Source organism: Otolemur garnettii, unplaced genomic scaffold (genome assembly GCF_000181295.1).
Source record: "Otolemur garnettii isolate 467f Iridium unplaced genomic scaffold, OtoGar3 scaffold00180, whole genome shotgun sequence".
Lineage (NCBI taxonomy): Eukaryota > Metazoa > Chordata > Mammalia > Primates > Galagidae > Otolemur > Otolemur garnettii.
In genome coordinates, this window is record NW_003852575.1 from 2,399,434 (window position 1) to 2,423,218 (window position 23,785).

General features: G+C 37.3%; 1 protein-coding gene across 1 annotated transcript in view; it reads right to left on the bottom strand.

The window, feature by feature from the left end:
- TTC3 (tetratricopeptide repeat domain 3) overlaps positions 1 to 23,785 on the bottom strand; it is a 116,913-nt gene that overhangs the window by 80,483 nt on the left and 12,645 nt on the right. Inside the window, exons 9-14 of the mRNA XM_023519593.1 lie at positions 22,573 to 22,667; positions 20,830 to 20,892; positions 9,721 to 9,775; positions 2,259 to 2,421; positions 1,209 to 1,254; positions 87 to 210 (exon numbers count right to left, since the gene is read on the bottom strand). Coding sequence (XP_023375361.1) covers positions 87 to 210; positions 1,209 to 1,254; positions 2,259 to 2,421; positions 9,721 to 9,775; positions 20,830 to 20,892; positions 22,573 to 22,667 — 546 coding nt within the window. The remainder of the gene's footprint in view (positions 1 to 86; positions 211 to 1,208; positions 1,255 to 2,258; positions 2,422 to 9,720; positions 9,776 to 20,829; positions 20,893 to 22,572; positions 22,668 to 23,785) is intronic.

Below are 23,785 nucleotides of genomic sequence, written 5' to 3' on the forward strand. Positions count from 1 at the left end.
TATTATGAAAATGAGAACTTTAGTTCCAAGATACCATTTAGAACAGATCTACACTTGAAATAATTTTAGTTCTTAACGTAGCTTACCTTTAGATTCTGATTACCGCCGTTTGCCATTGCGTGCTTAGTTTTTCTGAAATTCCTTTGCTTCTCCACAAAGTTAAGTGAAGTACTAAATGTAGGTGGTGACAAACTCTTAGATGTGTAGGCCCTGAAAGGGGATAAAATAAATGATCATTTTATTCCCATTAGTTATTCAGGATTTTTAAAAAGTTCCCCTTCAAACAGGTTGCAGCAATCATAGTCTTTTCCTTGAAAGCAAGGAATAATTGTTTTTTAAAAAAGATTTCTACCTCTGAGATAGGGGGCTTTATCTATAGAGTGTCCATAAAATTCATGTTAATACTATTTTAAAATGCACATGAACTTTATGGACACCCTGTATAAACATTTGGTATTAAACTCAAAATAAATTAAGAACAGTTCAAAAACAGTATCCTGGGTTCTACTACCAAAATAACTAAGTTGTCTTATTTTAAATTTAAATGTAAGTTAAATCAGGATATTAACATTAAGTTATATTTAAACGAAAGCCTCCACAGCCAATTTCTGCACTTGCTCGCCCTCACGCTCTGTTCATGGCTGTATGTCCAGCACTCTACAGAATTAGCAGCTTCAATATCCTTGGCTTCTAAATGACCATGTGGAAAAAGCTCAAGCTATTTTAAATGCAGATAAGTTAGAATCCTTGCTACTCTTTGTTTTCTTGTGAGCATATCTGTTGCCTATTTTTAACAGGAAGTATCTGAGCCTTTGAAAGACATCAGGAGTCTGGAAGCAGATGTTTCCAGGACAGAGGTGAACAGCACAAGGCACACAGGCTGGTCCCTGCTCTCTGCTGCCAAGACTCCTGTGGGCAAACTACCCAGCTCTAGCAAAGCAGCATTCAATTTACATATCACCTCTCTTTTCCCACAGACTCAGGCTACCCATCTCCAATATGTACGTATCCAAATGATTCAGTAAAACATCAGCAACTTAAATCTGACAACTTATAGGTCACCTGATCCTAAACATGAACCACCTGCCTTTCTTCCATCCCCAACTTTATTGTGGTTGTTATTAGCTTAAAGCATCAAACACAAGTGATTCTTAAATTCATGGGCAAAGCCATCCCAAGAAGTAGCTACTGACCTGCTATTAACTCACCTACTCTCATAAAAGGCTTTTATTGGATTCTTATTTGGTGTTCGACCTATAAAAGTCAATCACACACACACACAGTAATCAATGGATTGGCAACACAGATGTTAAAACGATTTTCAAATTTCCTTTAAGCTGATTGTAAGATCATCAAATTTAGAAAACTGAAAAGCAAACCTAAGCAATTTTACATTTCTAGATGTCTTCGGTTTTAGGATGGTGTCAACAAGAAGTTACACAAACCTTGCCTGACATTCCACTACGTGTGATCACTGACAAGATGACAGCAATATATTAATTTGAATCAGAGATGGTACCTGTCTTCAAGGAGCTCACAATCTTATAATCATGTTATGTTTGATGACAACATCTCTCAGGGAAATAGGATTAAGCTCAGCTCCATAAGACACTAATACCCAAAAAAGAAAAAATAGGAAAGACCTATATGCTAAAAATGTAAAGCTAAGGAATTTCAGGCATTGGAAAAAGTAAAATGACTTAGAAGAGAAAACAATGGCAGAATAATGAAAACCTACCACTCTCAGCCTGCACAGCCAATTCCTGATACATATATGTGTATATATATACACATATAAAATACACATATATATACATATATGTTTAGCACACTATAGAATTAGCCACAAATATGATGCAAAAAATTAAGCAACTCTACTGAAGAACTTCTTCTTTAGGAAATAATTTTTAATAATGAAGGGAAAATTTAAAAATTATTTTGTTTCAAAAAGCTCTTACTTCATTCAAAATTTCTGGGAAAGATATTTTTCTACAGAAGGATAAATAATAACAATTTGATTGCTGTCTGTTTCAAATAAAAAACATAAATAATTTATAATTACCTAATGGAATGTTAACAATAATGTAACTCTACACAGATAGAAATAGAAATCTTAAGTGACATGACCAAGACAACAAAACAAAATAAGAACAAATCATCTGAGAACTGATTTATGATCCTCCATTAATCCAAGAAACCCACCTTCCAAAGTTTTAAAGGGAATTCAACTATAACCAAAAGAATCTTAGGTGAAATACCTTGTAGGTCTTCTATTTGTTTTTGTAACTTTACATGCTGCTGAATAAGATCCTTGATTCCCTCAGGGTCATTTTTACAGAGTTTTTGAGCTTTTATGTTTGCTTGAAGGGCCCAGTCATATTCCCCCAGCATAGAAAGAGCATCACAATAACGATAATGACCCTGTTCCAAAAAGATAAATTTATTTTTTTCTCAAAAATATATTTAAGTTAAAGAAAATAGATAAGGAAAAATACTTTGCTTGAAAACTGATTCACTGCTTACAATATTAGATTAGGCCCCTAATAATGAAAAATAAAAATGTTAAGCCCTCAGGAAATAAAATGAATGAAGTGAAAATTATAAATAGGTAAATAATTTTTAACAACTAAGGATCAATATTTTTGCTTAAGAGACTTTTGTACCCCCAAGAAAGAATTCAATTTTTGTTTTATTTTACTAATAAGGAATGAAATATATCATTTTGTGCCAGATAAAGTATAAAAGTCACTCTTTATAATTTTCCCAGAATACTTTAAGGCAATGATAGTCTCTAAGGCATCACATTCCCCACACCTTGGAGAAAGTAAAAGGGGTTGAGATCTGGAAGAAGCAAGGCAGTTTTCCAACGTCTCTGCAGAGCACAGGCACGAAGGATGCACTCAAGCCAGCTCTTCCATCCACCTCTCTCCCTTTTAATCAGCTCTAAATTATTTCATCTCTAAGAGAAGTTTCTGGCTCTAAGAAAAAGTCCAAAACCAGTGATTTACTTTTAAGTCCAATGATAAGGGTTGTTTTGTTTTTTGCCACAGAACAAAAATCCCTGCTAGCTTCATTTATAGCAATCTTATACATAAAGCATAAACTTTTAAATCTAGAAGGTTTATAGTATCAAAACCTGGGATTAACTCAATCAAACCCCTTCTAGCTACTCACAAACTAAACTCCCATTTTAGGCATAGTACCAATGGAGAGATGATGTACAAGAAAAAGAGGCCAGACCTTGGCCTAAAGTCGCACTTAGAGGCAAACCAAAGAACTTGATTTTATGAGACACCTGCTCTAGAACTCTGTCCTCCTTACTACACATTCTATAAAGAACATTCTGATTCAATGAGAATCTAGGAGAAAAGATAAAATCAACGTAAGTAACTCTTTAAGGAAGATTAGCTTTTCCGTTGAAAGAAGCTAGAAACAATCACGTGGCCACGCGTACCATGAGGAACCTTCTGGCATCTTTTTAGACAGACTACTTAGGCTTAGAGCAAAGCTCCCAATTTAGATTGCATTTCATTAAACTCTAGTGTTATTTAAAGGGGAAAGAGTCTGTTTCCTGACAATTGAGATGTAAGATAAAGGGAACTCTCAGACATATGCTACAAGGTCAAATACTATGCTCTAGGCTAGCGGTGTCCAACCTGTAGCCCACAGGTTGCACACTTTATTCTGTGAGGACTTCTTTTCTCGGGTGAAGTTGTCACTGTTGGTTAGCAGGTCCAGGCCAGGCTCGAACCCACCAGCCTCAGTGCATGTGGCTGTCACCCTACTCACTGAGCTATGGGCTCTGAGCCTGTGAGGATTTTTTTTATCTGTTGTGTTAAAGATCATGAAAAGTATGCATTACTCTTTTCTTTTTTTTTTTTGCTAATCATCTTTCCTTAGTGTTTGTGTACCTAATATGTGGTCCAAGACAAACTCTTATTCTTCCAATCTATGACACAGAAAAAGTTTGGACACCACTGCCTTAGGCATTTGTCAACTTCAAAGTTTAGCTAACTGCAAAAATAAACATAGCTAACATGAGAAATGATGACAGATCAAAAACCAAACTGGCTAAATTTGTAGAGAATACTTTATTTCTCCCCCCCCTCATTTTTCTGTTATTAGATCCTCTTCTCTAAATCCTATAAAACCCAGTATAAATGTTATTGATTGAGAAAGGAGCTGTTTCAATGAAGCTTAAATTAGCAGCACCTCAGAGGAACTCCCTACACCGTTACTAAGGTTTGCTCTTCCTTGACACCATCTCATCTCCATCACATACCTGTATATGGGCGCTCCCTACTGCTCATCTGCCTGGCATCCCCTCCTTACGGAACCATCATGTCCCTACTCCTCACAGTAAGGGCAGGACTGTCAAGTCTCATGCTCCCAACCCAACAATGGCTGGGAGGGAGGAAGAGTGGCAGTGTCCCTAAGAGACTGGCCAATCAAAATGTACCATTTCCCAGGTCTCAGCAATGGTCCATGGACCATTGAGATCTGGAAGAACAGTCAGGGTGCATGGCAGTTTTCCAAAGTCTCTGCAGAGCACAGACACGAAGGATGCACTCAAGCCAGCTCTTCCATCCACCTCTCCCCCTTTTAATCAGCTCTAAATTATTTCATCTCTAAGAGGAGTTTCTGATTCAATCAGAATCAGTCTGAGGCATTCCTGATGTTTACTTACAGATACCAAGATTTAAGTTCTCTTTTTGCTGGAATTAACAGCTATTAAGAATATCAGTTTGAGGATCCCACTACATGGTAAAAGTCTTTTTAAAAATGAAGCCAAGAAAGCCTATCCTTCAACTTCCACTTCTGACCAAGATGAAGAAGTAACAGGGAATAAATCTACCCCTCTACATAAAACAAACAAAAGAAAAAAACAAAAGACATGATAGGCTTGCAAGACACTGGATTATTAGGAAACAAAATGTGATCACTAAGAGATAAGAAACACACAAAATAAGCCCCATGCCTGCTCCAGCTTACTGAGTCTAAGCTACAGCTCAGGAACAGGGAACCTAGGCAGATACTCAGAGTTTCTCTCAGCTAAGGAAACAGAGCTGGGAGTCTGGAGGAGCAATGCAGCTCAAGTTCAAAAGGCAGAGAACCAGAAAGGAGAGAGGTGCGTAGACAGAGAATTCCAGAACACTGCGTAGTGTGCCCCTTGAGTTTTCAGCTGAATATTGATTAGCACAGGCATGTGGGGCAACTACCCATGGCCAACAAAAGAACTACATGAAAGACTTACAAGGAATAGCAGCCAGAACTCACAGAGCCAGGATAGTTCCGGATGCCACCGACCAGAGTGGAGAACAGCATAGCTCATGGAGCACCAAGTAGAGTACCCCGAAAAGTTTTGCCTCAGTAGTGGTGAAAAAAGTAGTCCTACACAAAATGCCAGTATGGGCCCACTTAACAAAGCTGAAAACAAGACCCCAAAGAAAGAACTAAACTGTTTCCAAGTTACTTAACTACACTCAAAAATATTTATAGGAAAATATACAGAATCAAACAAGTTAAAATTCAATGTCTGGCATCCAGTCAAAAATTACCAAAGAAGGAAAACATATCATAAAAAGAAAAATCAGTCAATTGAAAACAACCCACAAAATAACAGATGATAGAATTAGTATACAAGGACATTCAAACAGTTATTACAACTATATCTCAAACATTCAAGAAAGTAAAAGAAAGATTGAACATACTAAATAAAGACATAAAATACACAAAAAGATCCAATTTACCTTCTTAGTATGGCTGGACACAGAGGCTCACTTCTGTGATCCCAGCACTCTGGAGAGCCAAGGCAGGTGGATCACTTGAGCTCAGGAGTTCGAGACCAGCCTGAGCAAGGATAAGATCCTGCTCTACTAAACATAGAAAAACTAGCTGGGTGCTGATAGTCCCAGCTATTTAGGAGGCTAAGGCAAAAGGATCGATCACTTGAGCCCAGGACTTTGAGGTTGCTATGAGCTATGATGCCATGGCACTCTACCCAGGGTGACAGAGTGAGACTCTGTCTCAAAAAAAGAAGGAAAAAAAAAAAAAACTAAAGATGATAATTATAGCATTTAAGATGAAAAATATATTGTATGAAAATAAAGGCAGTTTAGATACTCAAGAAGAAAAGATGAGTGAACCTGAGGACATGGGAATCCTATGTAAAATGAAATACAGAGAACTCAGGGAAAAAAGACTAAACATGAAGCTGAGAAACAGGGAACCAAAGCTGAGCAACTGAAGGAAAAATGTGTACAGATCTGGAACCAGCCACGACTGAAGCTAACCCAGACTTTTCAGTCACATGAGTTAATAAAGTCCCTTTTCTATTTACACTAAATCTGAGTGAGGCTTCCCTCACTAACAAGGGAATCCTATTTATACCTTTCAAAATCAAAAGGTTCTTGAGGATATTTGAGGCTATAGGGATAGGCTATCCTGCATAACATACATCAAAAGGCAATGCATGCACACAGACATGTCCACAAACATCTGTTGATTCTACCATAAAAATTCTCATTCTTTTGCTCAAATGACTCACTCTCTCTAAAGCCTAGGAGTAAGTCTAAGACAGGTGACACTGTACTAGCCTTCTCTATTGGCAAAAAAGGGAAAAAAGGCCTACTCTAAAACAGAAATCTAAAGAGTACCTTCCTCTGCAGGCTTCTGTCTTAGAGGTATGACTTCATAGACTCAGGCACATAAGTAACTCTTATAAAAGTAAAGAATAAGCCTTGCAAAATTTACTTTTACTTCTGAAATTTAAACTATCCTTTAATGAGCATAGCTTTCTGGTAAAATAAAAGGAAAAATAACCTAGTTACACAGTTGCCAAAGTTTCTGAATACTTACTAGTGGTTGTGTGTTTTTATCTACATAATTATACGACACATCATAAAACCCAATAAAAGAGTAAATGTTAATATTTAACACTCTCCATAAAGTCTTCAAAATAATTCAGAAAGGTTTAATATTCTTTTTTTGTTTTTTTTTAAACTGGTAATGATTAAATAGCTCTAGGTATCACTGGAAGACAGTAGCATGGTCTGGATTTCAGTATTCAAAATTCTATCCTTCATTCATTTTACTAATATTGATAGAGTATCTGCCAAACGCCAGGTTCAGGAATTATCAAAGATTTTGTTTCAGGCAAAAGAATGACTCATTACAAAAAATATATATATATATAGCCATAGCCAGGCATTGTGGCGGGTGCCTACAGTCCCAGCTACTTGGGAGGCTGAGGCAAGAGAATCACCTAAGCCCGGGAGTTGGAGGCTGCTGAGAGCTGTGTGATGCCACAGCACTCTACCAAGGGCTATGAAGTGAGACTCTGTCTCTAAAAAACAAACAAACAAAAAAAGCCACTAAACTGATCACCCTCCACCATCCATTACAGGATTCTAAACCCACTTGCCCTGAAACCTCACAAGAGTCATTTCACCCCTCTGGGACTCAATTTCATCAAGTGTAAAGCAAGGCATTTTAAAAATGATTCTAAAATTTGGACCTAGAAGTCCACCTGGAGAATTTTAAAATCTCTATGCTACTAGATACTCTCCTAGGCCACCTGAGTCACAAGTTGGTGGGGAAAGGCAAAGAAATATTTTTGAAAGATCTCCAGCTGTCTTTTCCCTTTGATTTTATACCCTTCTATACTGTTTTTCTTTTTTATCACATGCTAATGTAAAGGAAAAATTCATTTTTAGAAAACAGTAAAATACTACAATCAATCAAACAAAGTCTATCCATAGAGTCTAGATTAAATTCTCTATGGCCTTAAGATTCTATGATTCTACTCCCTCTGGTTTTAAAAACAAATTCTGCAAAACCAGGAATGAATAATGAAACATATAAATTTCTGTGTCTTATTTAAAGTTCTATTTAAAAAATTTTTTTAAAGATTTTTATAATTAGAGATTAATATAACAACACTCAGAATTAACTCTTAATATTTTGTCATATGTGCTTTGGGTTCTTTTTTTGGTAAAGAAATAAAACTACAGAGATACAGTTGAAATTTCCTTTATACCCGTTTCCAATCACCTCTCCCTCTCTCACTGCCCAGAAGCAACAATGACTTAAGATGGGTATTCTTACAGTCTATATTATGCTTTTACTAATTTTTTCATTTAACACTTTTTTAAATTTATAGATATTAACTAGTCAACTCATTTCAACTACAATCTAGTATTTGATTTATTCATTTACCAAGTCAACAGATATTTACTATTGAGTTCTGCTAAGGATCAGGCAGTCTGACATCAAGAATAAACCAAACAGACTAAGAAAGTTTTCCTTTGTGGAACTCACATTATACTAGAAGACACACAATAAATAACTCAAATATTGTATGTTCAATAATGGTAAGTGCTAAGAGAAAAAAAAAAAAAAAACAGGTCAAGAAGACAGGAAGTGTCTAGGGAGGGGTAGGTGTGGCATGTTAATAACATGGCCAGGGAAGTTTCCACTAAGAGAACTTGTAATGAAGAATGGAAGGAAATAAAGAAGCTGGTTAATGCTCTGGAGAAGAGTGTTCTAGGTAGAGGGAAGAGCAAGTACAACGTGGAAGCAGGTTTGGCATGTTTGAGAACAGCGAGGATGCCAAGAGGCCAACATAAAGTGAACCAAGCAGAGAATGGTAGGAATGAGGTCAGAGAAATAATGGGTGTTCAAGATGGGAGACAGATCAGATAGATCTGAGTAACAACTTTAAGCAAATACAAATACCACATTCATCTGCTGCTTTATCAAGCAACAGGTATTTGAATTCTGTGCCATCAAAATAATGCTGTAACGACCAACCTTTACATCTCACCTTGTATATGTATGCAAGAAATCTTCTAGGGTACAAATACTTATGTACATCCTAGTCCTCCATAAGTTGGGTATAAGCAATCCACACTCTCACCAATTTACTAAAGGTTCCTGTTCCTACACACACTCAGGACTGTTGGTCTCCTTCCTTCTTGCCAAACTAAAGGACCCAAACATACCGTGTTCTTTACTCATGTATATGAGGGTCTGTGTGGAGACCCTCTATTCTGCTCTACTAGTTTCACTTTTCCTTATCTGTTAACAATCCCCTAAAATTTTAAGTACTAGGAAATAGAACATAGTTTCTTATTTCTATTGGCCATTCTGGATTACTCTTTTATGAAATCCTTAATTGTCTTATTGGTTCATCTTAGTGGCTCATTTTCTTTTGGGTTTCTTATTTATTTTAGGAGTTCTCTGCATATTCTGGATATCCTGTCAGTTGTGTATGTTACAAATTACTTCCTCCCAAAATACTATTTCATTCATGGTGTCCTTTGACATACAGAAGTTTCTAGGTTTGATACAGCCCAACACATCAAGTTATTTTTTTCATTGCTGATTTGTGGGTTAAGAAATCCTTTCCTACCTCCTATGAGTTTTCTTCTAAGTTGTGCAGTTTCATTTTTCACATTCAAGGACATCTACCCAGAATTTGCAGAGGGTACCTCTCAACACTAAGGCATCCTCAAGATGGGTGCTCCTCACACATACACACAGCCTCTCCCTATGGCTAAGTACCCGTGCTGATAGTGGAAATGAAGATTCCCCTTGGATATTCTTGAGCTCACATAATTTCATACAGCATTTTTACATACAAACACAACATGTAAACAGGTTTTTTTCTGAAGTTGTATGGCATCATTTGCTCACATGTGAAATACAGAAGAAATCTACCTTTGGCCAAGTGCTCTTCAGAATAGTGGCTCTCTTTCCATCACCAAGTGCATTTCTAAAAATAAAAGCAAGAAATAAAATATTTAAATATGTTTATTCTTTTATTATAAAAGCATTACATACTGTTTATTTATACTTTGTGAATTGTTCACCGATATTATATAGTCAAAATATAATTTTTAATAATCCACATAATATACGTCCATTATAGGAAATTTGGAAAATACAGAAAAGTAAAACAAAGGGAAAAAGTCACCCAGAGTCACAATCACAACTACCCAAGAATAACTACATTTAATACTTCTAGAGTATTAAATACTTCACATAACTTACCAACATCCTATCTTTGCATATCTTATTATTTGTATGTTTTTCTGCACTATTTCTGCATGTCAGTAAGAATTCTAATCTCCAAAAATATAACTCCCAGGTCTTTCACACAACACATCAACTAAGCTATCTGAAACAGAGCCTGAATGCTGGGACATGACACCTGGGTTGGGTCTAACTCAATTCCTAATTCTTTTTATTTTATTTCTTTTTTTTTTTGAGACAGAGTCTCACTATGTCACCCTTGGTAGAGTGCCATGGCATCACAGCTCACAGCAACCTCAAACTCTTCTTGGGCTTAAGTGATTCTCTTGCCTCGGCCCCCCAAGTAGCTGGGACTACAGGTGCCTGCCACAACACCCGGCCTTTTGTTTTTGGTAGTTGTTATTGATGTTTGGCAGGCCCAGGCCGGGTTCGAACCCACCAATCCTGGTGTATGTGGCTGGCACCCTAGCTGCTGAGCTACAGGCACCAAGCCTCAATCACTAATTCTCTCGGGACCTTTAGAAGTTATTAACCTGTCCGTAAAGTGAGGATAACAATTCTTTTCTACCTGGTTTGAGTTTGACACTAAGTAAGATTCAATAGAAAAAATACCTTGTACAATGCCAAATACTAACAGACCCAATCCTAAGCTCTCCATTTCCCAGGCTCCTGCATCTTCAATGACCTCCTCTTCTACCCCAACTTAGCCACCTATCATCATCCCCTGGGCAACTTAAGACCACTCAGAACTGTCTGAACTCCAAAATCACTAATTTAGGCGTCCAACTCTTCCCCACAATCCATCTTATCTGTCCAACTATTCTTACTATCTTCTCAGGGTGCCCAACTCACTGATTTACCCACTTTCTCTTTAACTTTCCTATTTATCTAGCTTAAGCTTTCCTGATTCATCATTTTATATTCATATGTGTATCAATTCATCATTCTAAAAAAGATTACAATGACAAACAAAAAATAAGTAACTTATACTCCTAGACATCAATACCTACAGAAAGGCCATGTACAAAGAACAGCTCTGTAAGGCAACCTGATCAACATGGTAAAACAGAGAAACCAGAAATGAATCCTTACATAGGATCACCTAATTTATGACAAAAGTGATACTGCAGAAACTATACTCTTTTAATAAGCAGTGCTGGATCATCTGGACATTCATAGGAATCTTGAACTCTACCTTACACTAAAAACAGAAGGCAAGTCCAGAGGAACTTCAGAGCCTAATATCAAAGCTAAATAATCAAATGTATAGAAGAAACAGAATATTTTGGAAACCTCAGAGTAGGCAAGGACTATAAACAGAACACAAAACCACTTATTATAAAGAAGAACATTGATAAAATACATTAAAATTAATTTTCTTTGTAAAAGCATCAATAGTGAAAAAGAAAGCTACTGAGTTTTGGCTCAAGTGTCTTGAGTCTACAAGACACTTGTAATAGGTAAGTATGACCTATATATAGGTAAGTACGACTCATATTCAGACTACAAAAAAAACCAAAAAACTCCTACAAATGAATAAAACATTAACTCAAGAGAAAAACAGCAAAAACTGCTCACAAATGTCAATAACCACATGAAAAGATGCTCAATTGAAATATCCTTAATCAACTTATGTAACTGAAAATAAAAATCACAGTACCATATGGCCAAAATATCTAAACTGAAACATGCAAAGTAACAAGTGTTGGTGAAGGCATGGAACTAAAACTCTCAGAAACTCCCATTCACTTCTGGTAAGAATGTAAAATGATACAACCAAAGGAAAATTAAAATCGAACGTAAGCATGCCCTCTATTCCAACACTTCTACTTCTTGACTGTACACTCAACAGAAATGAAGATGTATGTTCACAACAATACTATCTATAAAAGCCAAATACTTGAAACTACCTAAATGCCCCTTAACAGAATGGATAAAATATGGTATATTCATGCAACAGATGAACATTTTACAACTACGTGCAACAATATGGATCTCAAAAACAATGCTGAAAGCCAAGCATAAAAGAGCACATAGCATATTACTCCATTTATATTGCACAAAAAAACAGGCACCATTACCCTATGGAAATAAGGACAGTAGTTACCCTAGGGTAGGAGGTGGGCCATGACCAGAAGAAGGAACAAGGGGTTTGGGGTTAGGATCTGTGTGCTAGTTACAACTGTTTGATCTCTCAAAATTCAGCCTGTACACTTAACATTTGTATACTTTTCAGCATGTATTAAGATTAAAAGATTCAAGACAAACGTGTCTTTTTACTGGAAATGTCTGAATTACAGTCATGAGGGGGTACCCTGAGGACCAAGTTAGTTACACATGGAAGCTGGAAAAATCTAAGTCTCTGATGACACTGACCTCTAAATATACAACCCATAGCAACCTTCTACTGTAACTCTCGAATAAAGTTTGTCCACCATTTGAGCCAACTGATTGTTACCTGCAGCCAAAAACATCCTAATGCAATGGTACACCTCCTAGGCTAACAGTGGGTCTCTCTCCCCGAACACCTTTCAAAGCCAGGTGTCTCCATTTCCTCACATTTCTCGATCCCATCTTACCATCTTCTGTCCTAAGCTTCCTACAGACAATTCTTGCTGTAGCAAATAAATAATCTCCATTTTGCTAAATCCAAATTCCAGATTGTTAGCAGCAGCAGACACTGCTGGCCACTCTTTTGCTTCCTTTCATGACATTAGAGACTTAAGTCTTTGTCCTACCTCTCTAGAGGGTCACATCTTTTCTTTTTTTTTGGAGACAGAGCCTCAAGCTGTTGCCCTGAGTAGAGTGCCATGGCATCACAGCTCACAGCAACCTCCACCTCCTGGGCTCAAGCAATTCTCCTGCCTCCACCTCCCAAGTAGCTGGGATTACAGACACCTGCCATAACGCCTGGCTATTTTTTGGTTGCAGCCCTCATTGTTGTTTGGCGGGCCAGAGCTGGATTCAAACCTGCCAGTTCTGGTGTATGTGGCTAGGGCCTTAGCTGCTTGAGCCACAGGTGCCGAGCCTAGAGGGTCACCTCTTAATAGAGGCCTGCGTGTGTTGGGCCTTCTATAATTGGCAATTAACTATCTGTTTCTCCAGGCTCAATCTTGGCTCCTCTTCTCATCTCAGCCTGTGTTCTCACCAGACTGTGGGCCTCAACCTTGACAGCCCGTTAGTATTATCTGGGGAGCTTCTAAAAGCCCAATGCCTGAACTTTACTCTAGATTAATTAAATCAAAATCTTTAGTGCGGGTGGTATATTTCTTCAAAGTCCAAGTGATTCCAATGTACAGTCCAAGTTGACAACCACTCCCCTAAGCAGCCTCACCCACATCTACAATTTCAAACCATCTACACTATCCCAAATTTGTCTTCTACCCAACTCTCAGAGTTCTAGACCCATATAACTATCTACACGACATTCCAATTTATATGCTTCAAAGGCACTTCAGTTCAGTATGTCCAAAAGTGAAGTCAAATTCTACTTCCTACAATGTATTCCTTCCAGTGATCCAAATGTTAGTGAGTGGGCTTGTAAGTCATGAAACTACTTAAGGCACAAACCTTAGAACAATTCCAACCATTTTCTCTCTCAGGGACCATCCAGGAAGAACCACTGCAACTTTCATTAAGGTTACCTCCAAAATATCTTGAATCCTTCCATTTTTCCATTCCCACTGCCTTATGTAGCTCTAAGCCACCATTGCCTCTGCCTCCTAACTCACGTCCATGCTGATCCCTTTCTAATCCATTCTTACCCCATCAGAATCATCTTTCATGAAGTCCTAATCATGCTACCTCCCATCTATTTAAAATCCTTCACTGTCTTCTCACTGCTCTTAAAACTCAACAGCCTTAACACAGCACTACATGGCCCTCCATAGTCTAGCACCTGACCACCTCTCCCCCTCCTTTGTACTCAGGTGATCTGGTACACTACTGATTCCATAAATGCAACATGCTCCTTCCCATCACAGGCCTTCACAGTGCTGGCCTGCTGTCTGGAACACAGAGACTGTTTTTGTTAATTTCTGACGTTGTCCACCATCAACAGAACCTTAATATTGTTAAATCAATGCTGAATGTTACTATAATATATAGTACTATAATAGTATTAACGTTTGTCATAATAGCTAGCATACAAGTATAATGTTTATTAACATATGAGTATATACTGATTTATTAACACTAGTAAATTTTCATATTCACTAATGTGGCCACACCTATTACTAAGGCAAAGTGGGCACAGTAAATTGATCATCTAAAACACTGCAGCCCAGGATCTTTATAACGCTGGTGAGCAAATCTGACATCTGCACAATAAGTTATAAGAATGGGAAAGACTCAGGAGATACAAGTCATTATTTACTCTCAAAGACCATGTGACACAGTGAGAGTACTGAACAGAGGGTAAGGAACAGAGTTCTTCCCAGGAGCTCCATGTATTACTATTACATGGAAAACTTTATTTCTCTAGCTACTTCATACATAACATGCTACATTTTGCTCTAAAATACAGGATGACCATTTAGGAAAGATTATTCCTCTTCATTTCCATGTCGATTTGCTAGATTAATTATTCCCGAAGAGCCCTCTCCTCTCCCTACCCCTGGGTAACTTATCCCAGAAGATAAATAACAATTTATCTAATAAGGGGGAAGAGGCGCGGACCCTAAGAGTCTTGGCCTCTTTTTTTCTCACTCTCTGGGAACTTAAACATCGATAGGACACTGGACTCTGTTTTTCCAGGCTTAAAGTTCACGAGGGCTTCTGTTGCCCAGTTGTATTACTGTGGGGAAATTAGTAACAGACCTAGGCTATCTGACTTCAGGCCCTGTTTACTGACAGCTGCAGCCATAACGTAGGCAATATCTGATTACCATTTGCCCATCTTCTATGTCCATCTCTCGGCTGATTCTGGATTTACAAGGAGAAGGAGATGCTATTTACTGACTCTCTCAAACCACAACATAAATACGTAGTGCATAGAACTCTGCAAGCCATAAAAGCATTATTTCCTTTTCCCCCCAATTATAAAGCAATACTTTCAGGATCTGACCAGATCAACAAAGAAATTACAAAAGCAGGAGTCAGGTGTAATGGTGAGTCACTGACAAATATGCAGTGACTTATAACCATCAACTGAATAAACATATGTTATTTAATCAAAATTAGATTTCTGTCTGGAATTAAAATTATATATGCTTTTTCATCCAACTGAGTAAAAGAAATTTAATAGGAATTTATCCCACAGATATACTTGAGTGTAAAACGTAAAAAGATAATTATTATATAGTTGTATATATATAACACAAATTTTAAAACTGGAAATCATCTACATACTAAATAAAAAAAAAAACCTACAATAGGGCGGCGCCTGTAGTTCAGTGGGTAGGGTGCTGGCCACATACACCCAGGCTGGTGGGTTCGAACCTGGCCCAGACCAACTAAACAACAATTTCGACAAAAAAAAATTAGCTGGGAATTGTGGCGGGCACCTGTAGTCCCAGCTTCTGGAGAGACTGAGACAAGAGAATCGCTTAAGGCCAAGAGTTTGAGGTTGCTGTGACGCAACGGTACTCTACCGAGGGCAACATAATAAGACTGTATCTCAAAAAAAAAAAAAAAATCCCTACAATAAAAATAATTATAAATAATCTATATGTAAATACAAATTGAGCACATATACAACACCTACTAATACATATACTAATACAATCTAATGGACTACATGAGTAATCTGTCCAATAAAATCCTCTGCAGCAAAGAAAAATAACAAGGTAAATATCTGTATAAACAGACATGCAATAAGCCCCAAGATTTAAATTTTAAAAAAGCAAGATGTATAACAGTATATGACCCTATACATTAAAAAAAGAAATATACATTAAACCAAATTAAACTGCCTATATTCTGACTTACAAAAATGGCAATTTCACTTGGTTTAATGTAGCAAGTACTTGTGTAAGCATAAAACAAGGAAATACACAGGAGCTGAAGAGAGGGATTAGGGAAGAGGTCTGAGTTGGGCAAGGGTTTTCACTTTACCCTTTTTTTCACTCAATTTTTTTATCACGTGCATTTATTACTGCTTTTTTAAAAGAAGGGTAGAAAGAAGACTTTTAAAAAATATTTTCTTCAAAAGCATATTCTAAATATCTTGTAAATACAACTAAAAAGACCACTTAGAGTGCAGAGTGATGAATAAATCACCGAACCAACACACACAAGATTTTTTTAAATTTTCAAAGAAACACACAGGTGAGCTGCTTTATACCTCAGGTCCAAAAGAAATTCAAGAAAATAAAAATGTTAGAATTATGTAAATCTCATCTGTCTGCTTCTAATCCCAGCTGGGGTTTGACAGGAGGGAATATCAGATGATGGGTCAATAGTTAAATAAATACCAAAAGATCAAGTAAATACCAAATTTAAAAAATATATGATTTTCCAAAGCAAATTAAAAAATCCTTCAAAGCTAAAGTTTTCTTTCTCCAGATGTATTTCCCCACACACAGTTCATCACATTCCACTGAAGAATCCAAATTTTCCACATGAGCGTCCAAAAAAAAATCAATTAAATAATAAGTAGGTGGGTAAAACCTAATCATACATATTGCATAAGCTGCTGTTAACTATACAAATTACAGATATGCCTGATTCTTTTCTCTGCATCCTTTTCTCAACTGAAAATTTCTCATTACTTCAACTACAACTATCTAAACTACACTATGGTTACCAAACTGTATTTGAAAAGTACATTTCTAGACAGAATAAAAGGGACTCATCTAAGCCAAGTGTCCCAAGATACACACACTTCTCAGCCTGAAGAACTCCCAGAGGAGAAGTTCCTGGGCCCAGGGCTTTGCATTTCCCAAAGATAACACCCACGGACCTGGAGAGGTTCTGATAGGCTCTTGCCTCATAACCACCCAAGACGGTATGATTTACAAACTTTGTGACTATTTTGGCATTAAAATCACCATCACCGCCACTGTGACCATTTTCAAATGAAGTATTTGTTTCCCCATACATATCTCACTTCAGGCTCCCCCCGCCCCAACTGCCCCGTCCCATCCCACCACTGGTCTTAAAGTATTTTTCTCTCCTTTTCATTTTTCACTTATTTTATCCTTGATATTTAGTGATAGCTGTTTTTGTTTTTCTTTTGTTCTTACCATATGCATTTTAAATTACACTTTTACTTTTTATCAAGTATTTCAGGTATACATAAAAGTACACATAACATTTACAAAATGAGCACCCACTACCGTGTACCAGCTTAGCAAGAAATTAACATTTTGCCATATTTACTTCAGCTCTTCTCGCAGAAGTTTGTTGCAGTTGACGTCCATGGTGTACCATTCCTCCCATCTCTCCTTTTCCCTCCTCCTCTCCCCACAGACAGCCACTCCCTGGTATTTGACATACCCATGCATATTGAAAACATTTTTCATACAAACTGTGTTAGTTGTGGACATGCATACTGTTTTGCATGTTTTAGAACATTGATCAATGGCACCACACTATACAAATCATTCTGTAACTTACTTTTCCACTCAACATTGCATTCATTTTAACTGCCATATAGAATTCAATTGTATGAATATACCATAATTTATTTATCCATTCCCCTACTGATGGACATTTAGGTTGTTTCCATTTCTTTACTCTTACAAACAATGCTATAATGAAGGCTTGTACATATCTTCTTGGGTACACATTTGAGAGTTAGGAGGGAATGAGCCTAGAAATGGGCTGCAGAGTATGTACATCTTCACCTTGTCAAATTGCTCTCCAAAATGATTTTACCAATTTACACTTTTCTCCAGCCGAGTATGAAAGTTTCCTTTGTTCCACATCCTCTCAAACACTTGGTATTATAAGACATTTAAATTTTTGCCAATATGATAAGTATGATAGAAAAACTCAGTTTTTAATAATTTCCTCATAAATGTTTGACTATTATGACCATTTATTTTTAATTTTTTCGATTTTCACATTCCCCTTTTACTCTACCATCACTTTCCCACAGTGATTCTTATCAGAGACTCTGCGTCCAGGCTCAACTTTTGGCTCCAGCATATCCACCCAGTGTCCTTGGACACTTTGGCCTCACTATGGTTCAGTTTACCCATCTGCAAAGAGGCATCAGCACCCACCTCACAGTCATGAGTGTTTTACAAGTTAACAAGCATAAAGTGCTCAGAACAGTGACAGCTGTATTGTAAGATAGAGTATTACTATTTTTCCCATTTTAGATATTAATAATCTTGTCAGTTATCTTTTTAAATTGAATCTTTTTCCTTTAATGTTTCAATTTATAATTTCTAATCTTTTAGAATTTGATTATTTGAGAAATTTCAGCATTCATGACTTCAATTCTTTTATTCCTTTCTTTCCTACTAGAGTAAAATATTCCACTTCTGTTCTTTGGACACCTCAATTCTTGCTTTTAAGACAGTAAAGAAGCCTGGCCTTGTAGAACAGCTGCACAGTGCATTCTTGCTAAACTGGGGGAGGGCAAATGCTTTACCACCAGCTGTCCCTGCAGCTGCTCAGCCAGATTCCAAAGGCAGACCTAGCATCCTTCTGATGTGAGAGCTTCAAATCATCTCAACCATGATAATTCAGCTAAAAGACCTTTATAGAGCATGGGTCCCCTGTGTTAATTGTGCATCTGATTACCAGCAGTGTGTTATTTTCTTAAGTCACATCATCTAACGCTTGAGCAGAAGTTATATATACTACAGTCTAAAAACATCCTTACGTTATTGAGCAAATCATATGAACAACGTGAAAAGGTAAGAAACACCAGAAAAACCAGTGCGACACCACACTTTATAAATAGGCATCTGATACATATTGATTGCCTGATTAGGAACAAAAGGTTCTCAATAATGCTGACCTGCCTCTAGCAACAATGTAGATGGTGTTAAACCACAAGCTAGACTATCACTAAGGAGGTACCAGGACAGGTCTGCAAGTCAGTTCTTTGCCCTTCCCTCATCAAACTACCTAGCTTCTGTATTTCTACTTTGATTCACCTCCTATTGAAGCAGTTTTAGGAGGATCCTCCTTGTGTGTCTAGCATTCAACACTCATGAAAAAAAGCAGAAACACCCTGGTTTGCCTCTCAGCCCTTGGAGCTGAAGAATGGATGACCTTCTGCCAGGCAAGGTTTCAGATAGGTGCCTCAATTTTCATAAGAGGCTAGCCAAGTTGCCAATCTAGGCATCTGATCTTGAAAGCATACAAATTCACCAATTCTGGACCTAACCAGAAGCAGTAATCTAAAGACATTTGCAGCTCATTTCTTGTCAGAACCAGGTGAGGACAGTGGTATTGATGGAAGACTGTGTCAAGCCCATCCATTCCTCTAGTCTAGATAGCCTCGGTTTATCCACGGCTTAAGCCATCTAAAAGCTGCATAACGTTAATACAGCGGTATTCTCCAAGGTGGTTGGATTACTGGTGATTTTTATTTTCTTCTTTTTAAACTCTTGTATTTTCCAAATTTTCTACCATGAGAATGTGTTCTGTTTATAATAAAAGAAAAACACAATAAATGTTACTTTTAAAGCTACATACTTGGAATATACCACCGTCCCACTCCTCCCTTCCCACATCCCAACATAAGTGCTTTTACTGAAGAACAACTGCTATCAGCTTTTATGAGAAAGTTTCACTAAAAGATTTATTTGTGAAACCCAAAACTGCCCTTTCAGTGAGCTTATGGTATGAACAGGAATGGTGCTGACATTACTATCTACTCCATCACTCAATTAATACCTATAAGCCATGTAAGAAACTCATTTTTAGAAGTAAACACTAAGAAAACACAGTTTCACCACAGCAGTTGGTACCCTGTTTTTTTAAGACAATCAGAATGAAGTAACTTGTCGATTTTTCCCTTTTCATTTTTGACAACAGAGGGTCAGACACAATATGAGTGACAACCAATAGCTGTGTGTGACTTTATGCCTCTGCAACTTTGTACTGAAGATCCCGAGCTCTGACTTGGTTTTCTAGTTTGTTTTCAATATTTTTCTACTGTATGGACATATTTTTGAATATACTTTCAACCCTTCTAACAGTAAGGCAGGACATAATTAAACACAATAATCTACACTGCTCAGTAACAATGCTTATAATTTATGTCCTAAAATTTTAAAACTAAGAAACAATAAAATCATGATACAGTATCTTTTTTAATCTTTCTCAACTAATAAAAATTCAGTTCAAATTCAACATAAGGAACTAAGAATTAATTATGATTCCACTCTTAAGCTATTCAATTTTTTTGCTTACTTTCACTTATGAAGAACATTTACTTTTATAGAAAGAAAAAAAAATAACAAAAATGCTTATTTCAGACCATATAGGTTAACTAAATAGAACAAAAGGAGGCAATACATTATAAGTGTTATAAACACAGACTTTGACATCATTTAAGATCTATGTTCAAATCTTGGCATCACTATTTGCCAGTGCTATGTAAAATATGGAGAATAACACGACCTACCTATTATAGGTGCTATGAGAATAAATACCGTATCTAAAGCACCTAAAATAATGCATAACATGTTTGCACTCAGAATAGCTGCTGCTGTCAGTGTTGTTACTATAGACTGTAAAGCCTACAGCATCCTCCTTAAACCATTTAAGTATTTCTGCCAAAAAACTATTCAAGGATTTTCTTGCATACCTGCAAAACAGAAATATCTCCCAAAATGAGTATTTAGCACAGTAAGTAATTCAGCAACTGGAATACTTTAACCAACTTACCTGAACTGTCCAGTACGAAGAAAACAAAGAGCTCGGTTACCATAAAGAAGGTGGTTTTCAGGTCTTAAAAAGAAACAGAGGTTCATCAGTAAAGCTCATAATACACTGAACAAACAAAAACTGCACAGAAAACAGGGAATGGAATTTTTTTTAAGATTTTACATCTATGTGACACATGATTTGGAGTACTAAGTTCCAGTTCCTTCAATTCTTACCTAAGTAACCTTGTTCAAACCAATCTAAACTTCCCTGTCAAAATGAAGATAATTCCATTTGCCCTAATTCACAGGGCTGCTGTAAGGATCAACCAAGACATATTAAAGAGCGAGTGAACTACAAAGTGTGCTGTAACTTCAGGGGACAGGGTTACTTATGCAAGTCAGCCTGTGCCACGTGGACAAACAAAGCCTATAAATCAGAACAGTAACTTAAATAGTTTCTTTTTTTTTTTTTTTTGAGACAGAGCCTCAAGCTGTCCCCCTGGGTAGAGTGCTATGGCTTCACTGCTCAAAGCAACCTCCAACTCCTGGGCTCAAGCAAGTCTCCTGCCTCAGCCTCCCAACTAGCTGGGACCACAAGTGCCTGCCAGAACACCTGGCTATTTTTTGGTTGCAGCCATTATTGTTGTTTGGTGGGCCCGGGCTAGATTCGAACCCGCCACCTTAGGTGTATGTGACTGGTGCCTTAGCTGCTTGAGCCACAGGCGCCAAGCCAACTTAAATAGTTTCATTTCAAATTTTGTTCTGTTTAGTTTTATCTATGTGTAGTGTAATTTATTCCCCTTTTCTTCTACCTCGTCCTCAAAATAAAAGAGCAGCAGCCTTTCAGATGTGGTATGCTGACTGGACCCATGCATTCCCTGCAGAGATGGGCAAGAATGAAAAGACAGCGGCTTGGCACCTGTGGCTCAAGCGGCTAAGGCACCAGCCACATATACCTAAGGTGGCGGGGTCAAATCCAGCCCGGGCCCGCCAAACAACAATGACGGCTGCAGCCAAAAAATGGCTGGGCATTGTGGCACACGCCTGTGGTCCCAGCTAGTTGGGAGACTGAGGCAGGAGACTCGCTTGAGCCCAGGAGTTGGAGGTTACTGTGAGCTGCTGTGATGCCATAGCACTCTACCCAGGGGGATAGCTTGAGGCTCTGTCTCAGAAAAAAAAAAAGAAAGAAAGAAAAGACAGCATTGTCTACAGAGAACCCTCCATGGCTGCTACAGTATTAGGTGGCCCAGATGAGGCTGTCAGTAGGAGCAGAATAGGAGGCACATCTGAAGGAAAACTATAAATTCTAGCAGCTGAACAAAAACAAGACATGGTACAGACAACATGTACATGTTCTCAACAATGCCTTTAAAAGTCATCTCTTAGAAAGCAAAAATCCATAAACAGATGGCATCTTAAGTCCTATCTCTTTTTCATCAGTTAATAATTTGCAAAAATTTGGTTGATGGCAAAATGAGAACAAGACAAAAGAGATGACTCTGTATTGGGAAGTTTGAAAAAAAATGGAAGACAGAACCAATCCACAATTTTGCCTGATCTGCTTGAGATATAATACCTGACTACATTCACATACTCACGCCATCTCTAATGCTTCTAATGCCTAAAGATGAGAAAATATATTCTAAATAGCAAATTGAAAGATAGTCTCCAATTCCTCGTTTATCTTTTTTATTTCTCTTGCGTAGCCTTCTAACTTGATCTGCCACATAAAAAGAATCTCATTGTTCTATTTCGGTCTTACCTATATTCAATGGCTCTGGTGTAATATATAATAGCTATATCAAATCTTCCTTTGGCAAACTCTTCATTTCCTTTCATTTTCATTAATTCTCCTTGCTGAGAAACCAATGTGAAAGAACACCCATCAATTAGCTCCAAAGATAATCAAGACCCAATACCTAGGAAAAATGGATCTGGGTTTCTATTTTTGATATAAGAAATAACCTTGGGGATTATCTATATAGAAAATGAGAATGCAATACCCAATACTTCAATGTATATATTTAAAGAAACCTATCTCTAATGACTCAACACTAACTTTGTTAAAGGAATGTTAAAAAGTAAATAAAACTATCACATTATGATTAGTTACTAAAAACTGTGTGCAGTATTTAGTAGATTTGTTTTTAAATATACCTTATCAGCAACAGTATGGCAGATTAAAAAGTAGATACAAAGTAGAAATTTAACTTTAGGTTAGTAAATGTGACATTACTGCTTAAAAAATACATAAATCAAACCCAGACAAGAGGATCATTTAAGCTCAGGAGTTCAACACCAGCCTGAGCAAGAGCGAGACCCTGTCTCTACTAAAAATAGAAAAAATTAATTAGCTGGATATTGTGGTGAGTGCCTACAGTCCTAGCTACTTGGGAGGCTGAGGCCACAGCAGGGTAACCTGAGCAACAGAGTGAGACTCTGTCTCAAAAACAAAAACAAAAACAAAACACATAAAAAAGAGGTAATGCTGAATAGATTAATTTCAGGTTAGCAAGAATATATATGAAAGATGCTGCAGCTATAACTGAAACTTTTCACTTCAAACACTCAAATTCTTTAAAATAAATCAAAATAAAGTGAATCATATCAAGGGTTTTAGATAATTCAGTAAAACATTAAATATTTACCTAAATCCTTCTTAAAAACTGAATTAAGATCATTTTCCTGTGAATTGAGTGTTGGATGGCATGTGAATTACATTTCAATAAAGCTGTTACCAAGAAAACCATGTTTCCTCAACTAACTGAAAGACTATAGTTGGCCAGGCCAGGTGGCTTGCATCTGTTTTCTCAACACTTTGGGAGGTCAAGGCGGGAAGATTGCTTGAGGCCAGGAGTTTGAAACCAGTCTGGGCAACATAGTAAGACCCCCATTTCTATAAAAAATAAGATAATTTAGCTGGGAATGGTGGCACACCAATAGTTCCAGCTATGTGGGAAGCTGAGGCTAGAGAA